Source organism: Sapajus apella, unplaced genomic scaffold, assembly GCF_009761245.1.
Source record: "Sapajus apella isolate SASKATOON/1434 unplaced genomic scaffold, GSC_monkey_1.0 scaffold110, whole genome shotgun sequence".
Classification (NCBI taxonomy): Eukaryota; Metazoa; Chordata; class Mammalia; order Primates; family Cebidae; genus Sapajus; species Sapajus apella.
The window spans coordinates 941,359-960,033 of NW_022437050.1; the positions used below are offsets into that span (position 1 = coordinate 941,359).

Consider the following 18,675-nt stretch of genomic DNA (forward strand, 5'->3'; position numbering starts at 1 on the left):
TCTTACTCTTTAACTTCTGCCACCTTTAACTTTCTGCTTCAGCCTCCCAAAGTGCTGGGATTACAGGCTTTAGCATAGATCTTGTACATTTCCTTATGGCCCCAGTTTGAGTCAAAGGAGAGGAGGCTATTATTTATTATTACAGGACTAGGGAAGTAGATTTTCCAGAGATTTTTTTGGTTTATTAGTGCCTTGGGGTGATTGTCAGCCTTCCACAAATGAGAAAACGTTTAAGAAGGAAAGTATTTTATTCAGTTACAAGTAGATGGCAGGAATTCTTGCTTCTGAAGATCTTAATACATTCTACCATTTAAATCTTTAAAAATGAAAAATTGTAATGCTTCTGTTGAATAGCTCATCTGACTCTTAAGAGAATCATAAGATGTCAAAAGTTAGAATTTTATGATTCTTGCCTTGAACTAATTTTTCACCTAAGATGACTCATGGAATTTTGGGTAATTCCCACTTTTGATCCTTCTTATTTAGGCTTACTGTCTTGTTTTTCTTATGTTATGAATCACCATCCCTTTTGGGACTGAGTAACCAAAAGTTCTCAATGCCAGCATGAGATGGCCTAGAAGATGTATATAAGTTAGATATAGAGATCTTTGTTAACACTGATTCTTATTTCAGTTCTTCTCTACAGTTTGGGTTGGGATGCCCAGATCCCCCTTTCAGAAGAGACAGCTCCATAGTGGCTGTGTGGCATACTAGCATACTAGGTAGTTTAGCTGTCACCAAAACCATTGCCTTGAGTCCAGCAGGCTAAGCTGAGCTGGCCTAAAGAGAGAGGCTGCAGGTTTTCTAGGCCTGGCTGTGTTTATTGAGGTGGGGCTTGTTGGGGAGTTAGCCAAAGGGAGGATTTTGAAGAAGTGTATTGAGAGAGAAGAATTGAGCAAAGTGGAAAGGTTCCAAGGGGCCTAGGGATGATATTAATTTTGAAACTGTGATGACTGAATGATACAAAGTCTCAGGTTGGACAGGAATGTGGGAGGCGGTATGGTATTGGAGATTTAGTCCTAGGATCCTAGAAGAGGACAAAGAAAGCAAGTGGGAGTAAACTGCTTAACATCAGGGCTATCATTGTGGCCTAAAGGTGATTATTTATTCTTCTGGAATGCAGACCTCCCTTAGTGTCCTATAATCACAGCAAATTGCAAAATATGAGTATAGAGAAAGTAAAAAGAAATAAAAAGAAAATAATGGAAAGGATTAGAAAGTTAAGAGAAGGTTTAAAAAACAAAGAAATAGGCCGGGCGCGGTGGCTCAAGCCTGTAATCCCAGCACTTTGGGAGGCCGAGGCGGGTGGATCACGAGGTCAAGAGATCAAGACCATCCTGGTCAACATGGTGAAACCCCATCTCTACTAAAAATACAAAAAATTAGCTGGGCATGGTGGCACGTGCCTGTAATCCCAGCGACTCAGGAGGCTGAGGCAGGAGAATTGCCTGAACCCAGGAGATGGAGGTTGCGGTGAGCCAGGATCGCGCCATTGCACTCTAGCGTAAGAAGCAAAAAAAACTCCGACTCAAAAAAAAAAAAAAAAAAAAAAAAAGAAATGAAATATAGGGCTGGATGAAAGAAAAGGAAATAGTTATATTAAAACCTTATGTAATAACCATATGAAATAGGAGAGGTAAAATAAGTAGTATTTAAGATAAAAAAGTAAAAGGCAGATAGAAATATTAATAGTTAAATGAAAAATTAGAACCTAGAAATAAAGAGAATAAAAGATGTAATTTTTAAATATAGCTGTGGACTTAAAATCTTTTTATGTATCAATAAAAAAGACTTTACAATCCTTACAGTAGCCTATATTTTTTCTTACAGCTCTGATCATCATCATAATTAAGTAATTATAGAACTAAGTGTTTATCTCCCCTTCCTGTTTGTAAGTTGCATGCTAGTATTGACTGTGCAGCATTCACAGGGCCTAGCATTGTGCCAGCAACATTTTATCTATTCAGTAATTTCTTTTTGAGCTAAAAGGAAACAGAGAGTGTTAGTTATTCCTAGAAATTTTGTTATGTGAAATTAGAATTTAAGGTAAGAAACTCTAAAGAAAGACAAAGAAGTTTTTTAAAAGAGGATAAACTAAAGTAGGCTGTCAAATAATGCAGAACAATTAACAAATATCCCAGCTATCAGAAATTCTAGCATAATGTTCAGTTTGCTGAGCTTTATTATAAAATGTCAGTAATATGTGACCAAAACCAAACAGTGTAAAGAAAACATGGCAGGGAACTCAATTCTCTGTCTTTTCTTGCCCCTCACAAAGAGGTACTTGGGACTGAGGCCCTTCTGGGGCACTCAGTGGCTTTCTTCTTGGGAGTAGTGCTCTTGGAGCTGACCTCTCCCTTTTCTAAAGTAAAATTCATATAACATAAAATTAATCATTTTAAAGTGAGCAATTCAGTGACATATAGCACATTCATAATGTTGTGCAACCGTCACCTTTATATAAATCTAAAACATTTTCGTCATCCCAAAATAAAACTCAATACTCATTAAGCAATTATTCCTGTCTCCCCTTCTCCCCAGCCCTTGGCAATCACCAATCTGTGTTCTATCTGTGTGGATTTTCCCTGGCCCCTGTTTAAACTAGATCCATTGGAGAAAGAGATGCCAAGACCAAAAAGAAATTGTTGGGAAAGGTCTGGATAGTACTGAGACTCAGAGTTATTATATGTCTTTTAGATATAAATTTATTTTTCTAATAGCATTTTTAAATACTTTGTATTAATAATATTTATATGTGCATTTTATTCTAATTTCATAATTTCCTTAATTCTTTAGTTTTCTATCCTAAAACTATATACAGCTAGTGCTTGACTTACGACCACGATTGGGACTGGCAGACCGGTCGTAACACGATTTGGTCGTAAGTTGAATTGGCTATATGTACAGTTGAAATGGTGCACGTGGAGATGGTAGTGCTGCCGGAAGCTGGTCCGCACTGTCGTACGCCCAGCTGGGCAACGTTTGCGCTGCCAGATGCGGAGCAGTTGTGGCTAGCGATTGTGGTCGTAAAGTCGAATGGTCATAAGTTGCGTAGGTTGTAAGTCGATCAATACCTGTAATTCCATTGGTGGTTACCTATGGTAATCGGATATTTATGTGTTTGCATTTGTACCTTTCTACATGAAAATAAGGTTACTCAGTATTGCACAGCTGGCATTTTGGACTCGATCTTTTTTTTTCTAGGGGCTAGCCCGTGCATTGCAGAATATTTAGCAGCATCTTTAGCCTTTACCCAATAGGTGCTAGTAATACCTCTCAGTTGTGACCACCAAAAATGTTTCCAGACGTTGCAGAATATCCCCTCGAGAGCAAAATTGCCCCTTGGTTGACAACCACTGCATTAAAGTAATTCTTCTTGAGAATTCATCTTTCTCTTTTGGTAGAAAGAGACAATTAATACATTATGTGTTAGATGCAGTCATCTAAGAGTGATATAGGAGAATTGCTAGATCACCGATAGAACTTAGTCATACATTTTTGTAATCTCAGAAACTGTTTCAATTCTTTAAAAAAAGTTTAGTTTGAAATTTCGATTCTTTTTTGGGAAATACTTTTCTGGCTGATTGTGTAAGGGTCTTTCCTTGTTTGACTATCCAGTGCTAAAGGAATTCCACTTTATTGCCTAATGGGAAGTAATTTCATAGAAAAAGTAAATGCAGCCATATGAATTTGTTTAGAAATACTTGAAATGTTCTGTTTTAAATACAATGAATAAAGAATTAAAAGTTGAAGAAAAGAGGGAAGAAGTTTTTTGACACAAACTTCCCTTCTTTGATGCCAAAAATACTTGAGACAAACCGTCTTCCAGTACTATCATCTTAACTTACTGGTTTGTGCTTCTCGCCTCTTTTCTCAGTGGGTAAAGCCTTTTTGGTTATTACTTAAAGCTTACTATTTCTCAGTAGTCACACTTTAAATGAATTAAATTTTATAAGGAAATTTTGTTTGATCTAAAATTTGCTTCAAAGTAAATATGTAGCCTACTTAAATATTATAGTTCTCATCTTAGATTTCATATAGAGTTGAAAATGATAATTTTTAAGGATTGTACTGCTATCCCCCAGTTTTCTAACTAGTTTATGGTTCTACTTGGGACTAATAAATTATAACTGGGACCAAAACTTTGAGGGAAATAAGACGAGGGTAGGGTGATGGTGGTGGAAGATAGCCAAAAAGGAGACATTTAGCGTAACATCACTAGATATCATTGGTTAGCGTAGTAGAGTTGAGAGAGACCACCTCTCAATTGTGTTTTTACTGGGTATAAAATATTTAATAAGGCCATGAGAAGAAATAAAATTTCACAATGTGGAGCTTTGGCAGCTTTCTCTACATGATAAGATTCCATTTCTGTCTTTCTAGTGCACAGAAAACAGATGAAAGGCCATTTCTATGTAATTCTTCGTAACTAAATTTTTCATTAGATGTGGAAAGGGGTATCATTAACATAATATGCTTTTATAAGCATATTGTGATTCTGTTTAGAATGTATCTAATATATACATACTTATCAATTTTCTTATTTAGGGACTATGTTCGGAGTGAACTGGAGTTTGCCTATGAGGGACCAATGTATTTAGAACCTCTCTCTATGAATCGGTTTACCACAGCCTTAATAGGTAAGTATTATAAAACAGTTAAAGTGTAGGTAGGAGCCAACCAGCTTTACTAACTTATAAAATGCATGCATACTCATTTTTTTAAAAAACGGAATTCTCAAAAGTGATTCATGGTGACTTTTTCCAAATGTAGCCACTGTTTAATGTATTTTTAAGTCTTTTTCCCCCCATGTATAGGTTATGTATTTATAGTAATATTGTACATAGTGCATAGTTGCTTGTGTTTTTTCAGGTTTTTTAAGTTTTTGAGTTGATTATTTTTTAAATAGAGCTAATTGTTACTTTGAAAGATTAAAATGAAACATGTAGTATCTTAAATTTACTTATTGTTGTTGAAAGCCATCACTTTATTGTCAAAAATAAATGTCCAGAAACATTAACAACTTGAGATGTGATTGAAATATTCAGATAGCAGAATGTTAAAAATATTCAGGTAGCAGAAGTGTTAGCTAAGGCCTAAAAACAATAAAGATACAATTTAAAGTGAAGTACCAGACCCCCCTACCAGAGTGTACCATGCCAAAATGCAAAAAAGGAAGGGAGAGAAAACCTGTTTTGTTACTTTGAAATTCACCAATGTAGAAGGTGTTGAAAGGCCAAATATTAGAGATTAAAGGAGGGTTTCTTCAGAGAGAATTCTTTTTTTCTGAAATACTTCCCTAGCCCTTTATGCTAGAGGATTCAGTGGGGGACCATTAGGGGAGTTATGTGTCTTGTGTGGTGAAGCAGGGAATGCTGTGAACTGGTGTCTTGAGTCACCTTGCAACATCTTTTTTTTTTTTTTTTTTTCTTTTTTTAAATGAGTTACACTCTTACTTTTATTTTTTTACATTAACAAATTTTTTTTCCATATGTTTCTGGGAAAAGATGGTGTTTGGTTACATGAATAAATTCTTTAGCAGTGACTTCCAAGATTTTGGTGCATCTATTACCTGAGCGGTGTACACTGTACTCAGCATGCAGTCTTTTATCTTTCACTCACCTCTCACCCTTCCCCCTGAGGCCCGGAAGTCCACTATATCATTCTTGTCCCTTTTCAACCTGCAAAATCTAAAACTACATTGTCCAAAACTAGCCAAATGTGGCTATTAAGCACTTGCAGTGTGGTGAATTGAAATTAAGGTGTGCTGTACATGTAAAGCACACACTCAGTTTTGAATAATTGGTACAAACCAGGTTAACTTTTAATATGTCTTGTTAACTTTTAATATAGATCGAATGTCTATATGATAATGTTTGGGATATGTTAGGTTATATAAAATATATTGTTGATATAACTTGATTCTTTTTACTTTTTGAAATGACACTATTAGAAAATTTTAAATTATGTGTGTGGCTCACATTATAATTCTTATCTGATTGTAAAGGACTAGCAATGGGATATGTTAGGTTATATAAAATACATTGTTGATTTATCTTTTTTACTTTTTGAAATGACACAGAAAATTTAAAATTATGTATGTGACTCACATTATAATTCTTATCTGATATAAAGAACTATCAATAGGCTAGTTGCTTGTTGAGTGTTTTGATTATGGAGTGAAAATGCCTTGTAGGGTTTTCCTGTATTTTCTGATACAGGAAATTGTGGAGCAAAGGTTATGACTTTCTTGTGAACTAAATAAGGGCCCCAAAAGTCTGTGTAGGATTTCTTAGGTCCTGTTCAAGAAGGCCCCAACAGGGATTGGCCTTCCAGATTCCCAGGAGCTGAGAAAAGAGCCAAAAATAGCCAGTGGAGGGTGTGTATATCAAGCACCAAGGGTACTGCAGGTGAGAGAGCCACAGTGATAGGAACAGTTTCAGAAGAACCCATGAAAGCGTCCAGGGGAAAATAAATCGGTTTTAGATACCTCAAGTCTAGGGAGCACCAGTACCAACCACATCATTGTTAAGAGTCCAGTTAAGCAGGAACCTGCCTGCTTCCCTCCCTCTCCTTCCCTACCTGCTTCAATCCTGGGTGAGTCAGAGAGAGAGGGAGAAGTACTAGATCAAAAAAAGAGAAAGAAGCCATCCACAACCTCTCCACCCCCTTTCCCAATTGCAGGTTTTCTATCTTAAAGCATAAAGGCCAAAATTAATGGTTTCCCTAGAAGGCCTGAACTCTAGAGTAAGGGATAAGTCTCAACTTTAAGTCTGTTTGAAAGTTTTGGTTATTGTTAAATTGAGACTGTAACCTAAGCTAGAGTAGAAAAGTTATGGGACTTGCCTTGGGTTTTATCTAGGGACAGGAAAACCACTAATCTCCACAGAGTAGATTTTAAAAGTCAGCAGAGGACGAAATAATGTTGCTTTATAAATGACTATATCATATGAGTTGGCATATTTATTAACAGTAACATTTAATAATGAAAACATTTGCTAAGTTAGAAAGCTTGTGAAGTTTTATTTTATGATGGATATGTTTGTATTATATATGAGGCATATATACTAAAACTCCTTTTATCAGTGGCCATGGTCTTCTGTTTACTTAACTAAGATTCAGCTTTCCAAAGTTCATAAACTATTAAGGAGCATGTTTTCTTTTTTTTTCTTTTTTTTTTAAAATTAATTTATTTTTAAGATGGGGTTTCACCATGATGGCCAGGCTGGTCTTGAACTCCTGACCTCAGGTGATCCACCCACCTCGGCCTCCCAAAGTGCTAGGATTACAGGCATGAGCCACATCGCCCGGCCAAGGAGCATGTTTTCTTCCAACTTTGATTTTAAAGTAATTTTCTGGTGTTTTTCTTCATTTCAATAACAAACTTTTTTGAAAAACTAGGTAATTTTAATATGCCATGATTTCTTAGGGTTGCAAACTTCTTGGAGATATTTCTAATAGTGGAATCCTGAAATCTAAAGAGCACATTGGGCTTTTGATTTATTCAGAATTAAAAGTTGAAATAGGCAAATCAGAAGACAAACAACTTACTCTTTTGGAACTTCAGGGGGAGATTCCACCAACCATATGACTCCTTCCTTCTTCCACCTACTCAGGAGGAGTAGCCTTCTCTTAAATATGCCATATGAGTCATATTCTTCTATGAAAGAAGATAAATGGAGCCTGTAACTCCAGCGCTGAGCACCACATGTGCTGGCATAGACTTAAGGGAATTTTCAGAGCTTAGAGGAAGTTTACATTGTGCTGAACAAGGACATTTAAGTTTCATTGCTGTAAGCACAGTGAAAGCAAGATCGTTTGGTGACTTCTTGTTTTCTGTATTATGATGAGTTTTTCTCTTCTCTATGCCTTTATGAATGTTTTTCACATTACTTTAGTGTCAATTGTTTAAAGGCCAAAATTAATGCTTTGCGAAATAAAATACCATATGTGTTTTATGACATAGTAGATTGTTACAAGTGTTGGGCCTTATGTAAAAATGGTTGACATTTTTGTATTTTTCTAACAATTACAGATTGAATTTTCCTTATTAAAAATGCTTGGGACCAGAAATGTTTTGGACTTCTGAATTTTTTTTAGATTTTGGAATATTTTCATTATACTACTGTTTGGAAATCCTTAATCCTAAAATTTGAAATCCAAAATGCTCCAATGAGCATTTTCTTGGAGCATCATGATAGATTTTAGGGCATTTTGGATTTAAGATTTTTGGATTAGGAATATTCAACATGTGTATGAATACAGTATAAACAAGTCCCACATTTTTGTTTTGATTTTCATTGACAAGAAGTAAGAATATGACTAATGATTCTAAATTAATCTGGAGAATAACATTTAGTAACCTCTAAGAAATTCTGAAAGGAGCAATGAGAGAGGATGTGTCCAATCAGTAAGATGGAACAGGGTGGTACAGTCATTAGAACAGATCACTGAAAACAAAAAGTAACAAGTTTTTACACAGACCTAAATATGTAAAACATTTTGGAGCACACTACAGTGGCATTTCAAATGAATGAGAAAGGAATGGATGATTTCGGTAACCAGTTTTGAGATAACTGACTAAACATCTGCAAAATACCAAACTTAGATCTTTATTTGCTTATTCCACAGTAAATCAAATGCACTAATTTTTAATTTAATTTTTTTTTTTTTTTTTTTTTTTTGAGACGGAGTTTTGCTCTTGTTACCCAGGCTGGAGTGCAATGGCGCGATCGCGGCTCACCGCAACCTCCGTCTCCTGGGTTCAGGCAATTCTCCTGCCCCAGCCTCCTGAGTAGCTGGGATTACAGGCATGCGCCACCACGCCCAGCTGATTTTTTGTATTTTTTTTTAGTAGAGACGGGGTTTCACCATGTTGACCAGGATGGTCTCGATCTCTTGACCTCGTGATCCACCCGCCTCGGCCTCCCAAAGTACTGGGATTACAGGCGTGAGCCACCGCGCCCGGCCTAATTTTTAATTTAAAATTAAAAATTACTAAAAGAAAATACAGCTATTTGTATAATCTTGAGTAGAGGTAGCCATGTAATTAATCATGGCACTAAAGGTCAGTACCATTAAGAAAAAAATTGGTTTTACTATTTGCAATACCTACTTTTATAAGAGAATAAAGTTATTAAAAATATTAAGACAAGGGACATACTAGAAAAATGCAATCATATGAGTAAGGATTAATATTTTGATCAAGCAGTAGAATATGTATTCCAGTAGAAAAATGGTCAAAGAATGTGAACAAACATTTCATCGAATAATTGGAAATGCTTTTCTATACTTACTGATAATGTTTAGTGCTGCTAGTAACCAACAAAATGACAATTTAAAAAACAGGAAATAGGGCCGTGCGCTGTGGCTCATGCCTGTAATCCTAGCACTTTGGGAGTCCAAGGTGGGTGGATCACGAGGTCAAGAGACCGAGACCATCCTGGCAAACATAGTGAAACCCCATCTCTACTAAAATACAAAAATTAGCTGGGTGTGGCAATGCGCGCCTATAGTCCCAGCTACTCGGGAGGTTGAGGCAGGAGAATTGCTTGAACCTGGGAGGCAGAGGTTGCAGTGAACCGAGATCACGCCACTGCACTCCAGCCTGGTGCCTGGTGACAGAGTGAGACTCTGTCTCAAAAAAAAAAAAAGCAAATCTGAGGAAATATTCCCTCTTCTTCTCCTCTCTAAATTATACTCACTATTGGCAAGTTAATAGAAAAATGGCCACATTATGTACTGGTAAATTGTTTCTGGAGGGCAGCTGACAATGTGTCAAAGTCTTTAAAAATGTTTTTTTCTGATTCAGTAATTTCTAGCCGAAGAGAATATTAGGAAATGTGTTCCAAGTAGTTTATACAAGGATGTCATAATGTAAAACCTTATTCATACAAAACATTTTATAATTATGGACTATTTGGAAAAGGCTAAATGCTAATATATCACATACAGTCAGTGTAATCCAAGGTGTTCTTAGGGCTACCTTTGAGTTGTGGGATTATAAGAGGCTGAGTGTTTTCTTTCCCTTTTTGTTTCTCTGTATTTCTGACTTTTCTGTAATCACGTGTAATGCCCAATGAGAAGAATTTATTTTGTTTTTAGTTTTAACTTATGATTTAGTTAGTTGGGAGGTTTACGTGGTCCTCAAAAAATAAAGATTAAAACATTCTCACAACAAATATTGTTGCAGTATGATCTTGAACAAGTAACCGTATCTCTTGGATTTTATGCTATGATTTTTACTGGATTGTAAGTTCTCTATTTTCTTGGATCTAATCTTTTGGTACCTTGTAACCTTGCTAAATCTGCATACAGAGAATTGGTTCAGGTAAAACGTATAGACCAGAACAGTTAAGTATTGAGTACCTTTGGAAAAGAAGCTATATATAAACAGTAACAACTGAATTGTCACAGTACTGAATTAGACATTGTTTAAAGTTTTCTTCATGTTATACATGCCATCACAGATGACCAGTGGAGATTTATGCTGCTTTTTCCAGATCAGCCCTAAGGAATTAGTATTCAAAATTCACAGAACATGTGAATATGTAATTATAGTCAGATGAAGTTAAAGTTTGATTTAAAACATTATCTACGAGATTTTAGTTAGACTTCTTCAAAACTTGTGTTGTTATCCTTATCAACAGTGTTTTAGTTTTTATTTTGTGGATGCCAAATGCTCAAAATTAAATGTGTTCTATTCCCCATTTTAGGTCAGTTGGTGGTGTGTACTTTATGCTCCTGTGTCATGAAAACAAAGCAGATTTGGCTCTTTTCAGCTCACATGCTTCCTCTGCTAGCACGACTCTGCCTTGTTCCTTTGGAGACTATTGTTATCATCAATAAATTTGCTATGATTTTTACTGGATTGGAAGTTCTCTATTTTCTTGGGTCTAATCTTTTGGTACCTTATAACCTTGCTAAATCTGCGTACAGAGAATTGGTTCAGGTAAGACTGGCAGTCGTACTCAGGTAGATAAAATTCTGCATAAATGTTAAGCACATTAAATTTATAGTTCATTTTTATTTCACAGTTATAGTTATAGTACCATTCTTTTTTTACAGTTTCAAAACAGCAGCTATTTTGAGCCCAATTAGGAGCAGCTGAAAGATTCTTATGTTCTAGTGAGAAGGCAGTAAAGCGAAGTGGTTCTCTTAAAGCAGTTTTATCTGATCATACTTTGATGCTGCTGGTTACTAACTGTGTAACCTTGTGATAATTGCTTGACTTTCTGTAAAGTGGAGCTAATAATAAAAGCTGTGCTTTCCTCAGAGGGTTCCGTGAGATTTAAATGAGTTTAGTACCAGGCAGACAATGTTCCATATGTGTTAGCTATTGTAATGAAGACAAAAATAATACATAATTGAATACCTATAAGTCACATCCTGTTTTTTCCTCCTGATTATATTCCTACTGTGACTACAGTTTCTTCCCGTTGTGTACCTAATTTAAACAGAAAAGTTAAATAGTTCTGGGTTATAGTATGTTAGATTTCAATTAGGCATAGTACTTGAACTGACTATGCCAACATAACATGGTTTTTGTAAAAGTCTCTCCCCTACTTTTTTCAGCCTTTGCTCTAAGACAGATTACTCCCAGATACAAACAATACACATTTGGGAAATAAATGTTTTTCTTTCGTTTAATTGACAGTTTGTAGCATATGAAATGGATTTTAAACTTGACATTGGTGTAAAAAGAGAGTGTTAAACTATCACTGTTTCCACCTCTTGACTGTTTCCTTAAGATACAGGAAGATCTCAAATAGACTTAACTGTCACAGCTAAGTGAGGTTTTCTCTTGTGGCCCCAGGGGCAGATCTTTGAGAATACTTTCTCTAAGCTTTTGGCCTTAGCCTGATTCTGTCTTCATCTTACACAGTGATTAACTTGGGCAGTTCTCCCAGGAGTAGATCTTCCAGAGAAGAGATTATTATTTCTACAGTCAGTGAAGAGCTGCTTCGTGGAGAAGCAGGGCAGGAAGGGTTATAGTTGTATTCAGGGTAAGAATGACAAATTGAAGATACATATTTTTTTTCTTTGAATTTAGACTTATGAGGGCTATCTTAGTTTGTAACAAATAATGAATATTCAGTAAATATTATTGGAATATTAAATATATATTGAATAACCTGAGCCTTTATTTTTCAATGTCATGTTTACTCACTTTCCATAAGATTCATACATCAACTAAGTGGAGTTGTTGGAAATACGGGTTATAAAATGTGTAACCAGGAAAGAATTAGATAAGCAAGAAATGGGAACAGATAGGTTTTTTTTTAGTAGTCTGTTTCTTGAATGGAAAGGAAGAAAAGTATTCTCTGCCTCTTAATGATCAGTTTACCTCTAATAATAATTTCGCAGCTATTTGGGCAGTTTCCTTTTTCTTTTAATCTTTTGCCACTGGGGAAAATAAGAGTTAGACTGGATTGTAGAAAAAGCCTTTGCTTTACTGATGAAATAATTTTAAATTTAGAATAATCTGCAAGTCAGTATAGTTTTACTTAATACTTAAAGCTCTTTATACCTTATCGAAACATTCTGGTATCACATTGAGAGATTCCAGCAAGACCAGTTGACTGCTAGATTTTGGTTTTGTAAGCTCCCCAGCAGAATTCCTGCTGTGTTACCAGGGTCTGGTCCCTGACATAGTAACTCTAGAAACTTGGTTACGCCTGTGCTCCTAGATTGAATCAGATTCTGGGATTGATGTTTCCTAATTAATTGCGTAAGAGAGTGTTTTATAAACTGGAAAACTAGTGAGTTGCAGATTATTAAGCCTTTTTGTTTTGTTTTGTTTTTGCTTTTACGATATATCCTTGTCCTAGCGTTAGTACACTTGGCAAACCAAATGGAGAAACATAGCTTGATAAAAAGCACAGTAGGAGGAAGGGGAATCGATGACGTGTATGTGAGTAAAAGACTTGCTAACTGTCTTTGCTCTGCAAAAAATTTTTCTCGTCATTAAGTACTATTCTTCCATTGTACTGTTTCTAATTTATGACATTTCTGAATAAACCCTGAAAATTTTCACTTTTACATTTTTTTTCCCTAGTGCCTCAAGCGGTATTGTATCCATTCAAACTAGTCCTTATTATTTTGATTAGGCATGAGTGTTTACCAAGTCTCCTCAAACTACCTTTAAGGTCATTTTGTACTGAATATGACATTATTTTGACCTTATCCCTGAACTATTAGGGCAGTTTACTGTTGCTGTCAGATAAGTGTGCCTCAAGTGTTAATAAGAATGCAAAATCAGTCAGTTTTAAAAATATACTATTTATTAACTATATAGGCTAACTTTAAAGGAATTTAGCTGAAACAATCTTGCAATAAAAGAAAATCTATTTAATATTTTACTTCTGATTCGACTCAAGTGTTTAAAAGTGTTTATTGATGATGGTGCAAGATGTCTTTTTATCTTATGTTTTTATTCAGGTAGTGGAGGTATATGGCCTTCTCGCCTTGGGAATGTCCCTGTGGAATCAACTGGTAGTCCCTGTTCTTTTCATGGTTTTCTGGCTCGTCTTATTTGCTCTTCAGATTTACTCCTATTTCAGTACTCGAGATCAGCCTGCGTCACGTGAGAGGCTTCTTTTCCTTTTTCTGACAAGGTAATTAATAAAAGCCCATGATGCTATATATAACCTTAGAAAGAGAAAACTTTCATCTAGGAATAGTAAGTTTTTCAGGTTCCTTTTATCTCTTATGTTATACAACTTCATATTTTGTTAAGATAGGATTTTCATTCATGGATACCTAGATGTGGCAATGCAGGGAGGTGCTAATATAATAATGTGGTTTATTTGGCTGCACTGTGGACCGTAGTGCAGCAAATTTGTGGAGAGGTACATAGCAAATTGTAAAAGTATTTTTTCAATTTCAAGTTAAAATACTGTTGGGTCAATCAGAAAGAACTGTATTATAAAAATAACATTTATTGAGTACTTAAAATGTACCATACCTCTAAATACTTTGCCTCACATTAATCTTTACAGCAACCCTGAAAGATAGGTGTCTTTATTATAATTACCATTTTATAACTGAAGAAACTGTATGAGGAATAACTTGCCCCAGGTAACACTGCTAAAAGAAGCAGAACTGGCACTCAGACCTACCTGGGTTCGAAGCCTGTGACTTATTCTGTACACTTTGCCTAAGTCCTCTCTTTACTGTTAGCTTCAGTATTGAGACAGAGTTAGATAATTGGTGAAATGAGTAGATAATAGTACTTTACTGTCTAAACCAGGGGTGTTCAACCACTTTTGGCTTTCCTGAGCCATATTGGAAGAATAATTGTCTTAGGCCATACCTAAAATACATGAGCAGCAACTGTAGCTGATGAACTTTAAAAAAATTGCAAAAAACAAACAAACAAAAAAAAACCTCATAGTGTTTTAAGAAAATTTAACAAATTTGTGTTGGGCTTCATTCACAGCTGTCCCCAGCTGCAGGTTAGTCAAGCTTGGTCTAACCCAAAATAATTCTAAGACTCAGTTTTTAATATTTAGGGTTTTAAAAAATCTTATGTCATTTGAGCCTGTTCCCATTTTATTATCTTTATTGTGAGCTTATGCTAGATTTGTTATTTTTTCCACTCTTGCGTTGGAATCTCACATTCTCAGAATCTAGTACATGAATATACATCTTGGTTCGCTAGCTTATTGTCATTTTAAAAAGTAGGGATGAAAATCTGTCCTCCTAAAAACTAAACATAGGTAGATAACAGTTGTAAGTTCTAGTTAATAGTCATTGTTTCTCAGCCATCCAGTGTGATGGAAGACTGTATACTAAGTATTGTAGGGTATGAGAAATTTAAGACATGTTTACTATCCTTAAGGAGCATGTTACTAGGAAAACATTAATACAAATCTAAATATCATTAAAAATGTATGGGACAAAAACCTATTTTAACAAATAAGAAGGATAAACTTAGTGGTACTGAATCAGATTTTGAATTTCTAAAAATGAATAACAATTATAAGTAGCTTCTCTAAGCATTCAGTAAGTTGATGTCAAAGTTAAATACATTTTAATGATTAATTTAGTATTAAATAAATTTGACTGCTATTTGTTTTTATGTAGATATTATGGAGGTTTTATGCAGACTTTTTTTTTTTTTTTTTGAGATAGAGTCTTCGTTTGTCGCCAGGCGCCAGGCTGGAGTGCAGTGGCACGATCTCAGCTCACTGCAACCTCTGCCTCCTGAGTTCAAGCAATTCTCCTGCCTCAACCTCCCGAGTAGCTGGGACTACAGGCGCACGCCACCACGCCCAGCTAATTTTTGTATTTTTAGTAGAGATGGGGTTTTACCATGTTGACCAGGATGGTCTGGATCTCTTGACCTTGTGATCCGCCCGCCTCGGCCTCCCGAAGTGCTGGGATTACAGGCTTGAACCACTGTGCCCGGCCGCAGACTTTTTTTTGAGATGGAGTCTTAGTCTGTTGCTCAGGCTGAAGTGCAGTGGCACAATTTCGGCCCACTGCAACCTCTGCCTCCCAGGTTCCAGCAGTTCTTCTGCCTCAGCCTCCCAAGTAGCTGGGATTACAGGCAAGCGCCACCACACCCAGATAATTTTTGTAATATTAGTAGAGACGGGGTTTCACCATATTGGCCGGGCTGGTCTTGAACAACTGACCTCAGGTAATTCACCCACCTTGGCCTCCCAGAGTCCTGGGATTACAGGCATGAGTCACTGCACCCAGCTTGCAGACTTTTAAAATGATCCAACAAGTAACTGAATTTAAAGAGAAAGAGAGAGACAATTCTGTGGTTAGGATAACCTCAGCGTGGGACTGAATTGGTCATGCTTTAAACCAGATTGTTAGCCACTGCAAAGTACAGTAAGATGAGGTATAACCTAGTGCAGTAGGTTTAACAATTAAGCCATGAATGAATATGGACTTGTTTACAAAGTAAGAAAATAATACTGTGGAATTATATGAAATTTAGATCTCTTGCTAACATAATTTTTCTCTTTTTTTTCTATGCATAGCCAGGATAGATTGCCTTTTTTCATGATAAGAATGTTGTAATTTGCTTTGAGAAGTTCCCATATTGTTCTTTTGTTAATTTATATCTCTCTAAGAGTTGTTCTGTTCTTATTTCTGCTTTTTTCTGCTGGGTAATGTTTATGTTTCTTTGCCAAAAAACAACTTATTTAGAAAAAGATTGGAAGTTTACCAGAACACTCTGACTAAACAAACACACTGACCAACAAAACAAGCACTCCAAAACAAACTGCAAAACAAAAAAAATTTTTTTTGTAGCCAGAAAATAGAAATTAAGATTAATAAAAATGACTTATTGAATGAAGAGAGAGCAAAGAAAAATTTTATAAATTCTCCAAACTCTTTCACTTCCCCAAAGCTAGGCTGAAACCTTTGGTATTTAGTATGCCGTCTTTTGAAAAACAGTACCACGTTTTTTTGTTTTTTTTTTCTAAAATAAAAGGAAAGTGCTGTATTTGAATATGTAATTAAATCATGTTGTGTTGGTATAAAAAATTTCTCTAAATATGGAGAGCGGTCCATAAAAATAGAGAAATAGTATGGAAATTTGGTTAAATTTTCAGCCTTTTTCAGTGAGAATGAAGTAAAAGTTTATTTTCAGCCATGATTCTCATAAAATTATACCCAATTTGTTTAAAATTATTACTACATAATGATTTCTGTGTGAAAATGCCAGATATTTCAGAAATTAGATTGTAGTAATGCCTTAAAATTAATTACTTTTTCTAGCTATTAGCCACCCTGATTGATGGATATTTTGGCTCTTAACAGAAAACCAGACTGTTTTTCTCATCATAGTGTACATTGATACCATGTAAAATTAGATGCTTTCACATAAAAACCAACTTATAAGCAATTGTGTAGGAAAGATAACTATATAGGAGCATGGTGCTACATAGTAAAAGATAAGCATTGATTGCCTGAATGAATTCCTCATCTACATAAGTGGAATTCTAATTTGAAATTTAAAACTTAAGATGTTGATACTATATAAGGGCTGGGAGCCTTGGCTCGTGCCTGTAATCCCAACACTTTGGGAGGCCCAGGTGGGAGGATCGCTTGAGGCCAGGAGTGTGAGCCCAGTTTGGGCAACATAGCAAGACCTTGTCTGTATAAAGAATAAATTAGCCAGGTGTGGTGACACACTGTTACAGTCTTAGCTACTTGGAAAGCTGAGGACAGAGGATTGCTTTTGCCCAGAAGTTCAAGGCTGCAGTGAGCTATGATTGTACCATTGATCTCCAGCCTAGCAACAGAGCAAGACCTTGTCTCAAAGAAATATATTTAGATAAGATAGATACTGTGTAAATGCCAAATCCATCTCACTAGTACATAATAGTGCATGTATTTATAAAATACACATAAGTTAATATCTAAGAAGTTCAGTGAAAATATTTCCAAGCTCTAGTGTAATGTCTTCCAGTTATCCTTATGAATAGTATCATAGCAAACATTCATGTTAAAAATTAATATTAAAATTATTTTTAAATAGTATTGGAGCAAATCGTTGGGCATGCTTTTGAAGTAACCCCTTTTTTAAAAATGCATTTGTCTTACTCTAAATTTTAAAATACCGGTAGTATGTAAGATACTGATAGAGTAGGAGGAGTGATACCTGCTCCATAGCAGCTTGGTCAAATAAGGAGTTGCAGCAAGTATTCACATTGTAATGCAGCACAGTAACAATTTGAACAACCAGCATTTTTCAGGAAGAACAGTCGCCAACTATACAAGCTTCTTTTGAATACTTACCAGCATGCTAATTATATATTTTGTAAGTTGTGAACAAGATTTAGGCTCTTTGAATTTTACTGCATTTTTAGATAATTAAAATAAGACCTTGTTTCAGATATGGTGCTATGTACTACATATTTGCCAATAAGATAGAAAAATATGGGTTTGAAGATGAATAAGATGATTACATTATTAATGGAGTAATTGGGTGATTTCACCTCAAATTTTGGTTTAGAATGTTTTAATTAATGAAGATCAGATCAAGCTTGGTGATTATAGACCTAAAATGTTTTGACTCCAGATGTGAAGTTTATGTCTGTTAATTTCCCCCTTTTTTCCAGTATTGCGGAATGCTGCAGCACTCCTTACTCTCTTTTGGGTTTGGTCTTCACGGTTTCTTTTGTTGCCTTGGGTGTTCTGACACTCTGCAAGTTTTACTTGCAGGGTTATCGAGCTTTCATGAATGATCCTGCCATGAATCGGTAAGTTCTTTCCTTGAATATGTCTAGAAATGTAAGTTCTATAGATAACTTGAGGAAGTAATGATGAATTTCTTTGGCTGATGAATTTGAGAGGTTTTTTTTTTTTTTTTGAATGGTTGCAGCATTTGGGTTAAAGTACTATGAAAAAAATACATTTCCATATTAAAAAAAGATGTATTTTTGTTGTATGTATTAATACATTATGATGAATATTGGACATCTTCCTTAGATTTCTTTAAGCGATTTTCAGAAGCTTGCTTTTTCCCATTTGAAGTTTAGCCCTGTTAAAATCTGATTTCTGTACAGTAGTTAATATCTGGCTCATTAACAAAGTCTGGTTGGAAAACTTCTGTTTGCCTTAGAAGTTACTATTTTTGCCCTCATTGTATGGTAAAATAATAGCTGTTATGCCTTTGTAGTGATATATATGACTATTTCATTAATG

The 18,675-nt window shown here is 35.4% G+C and overlaps 1 protein-coding gene across 1 annotated transcript in view; it reads left to right on the top strand.

Annotated features, from left to right (window-relative positions):
- Nucleotides 1–18,675, top strand: part of RNF145 (ring finger protein 145) — a 47,964-nt gene that overhangs the window by 18,095 nt on the left and 11,194 nt on the right. Inside the window, 4 exon segments of the mRNA XM_032259539.1 lie at nucleotides 4,549–4,640; nucleotides 10,716–10,951; nucleotides 13,441–13,616; nucleotides 18,090–18,230. Coding sequence (XP_032115430.1) covers nucleotides 4,549–4,640; nucleotides 10,716–10,951; nucleotides 13,441–13,616; nucleotides 18,090–18,230 — 645 coding nt within the window.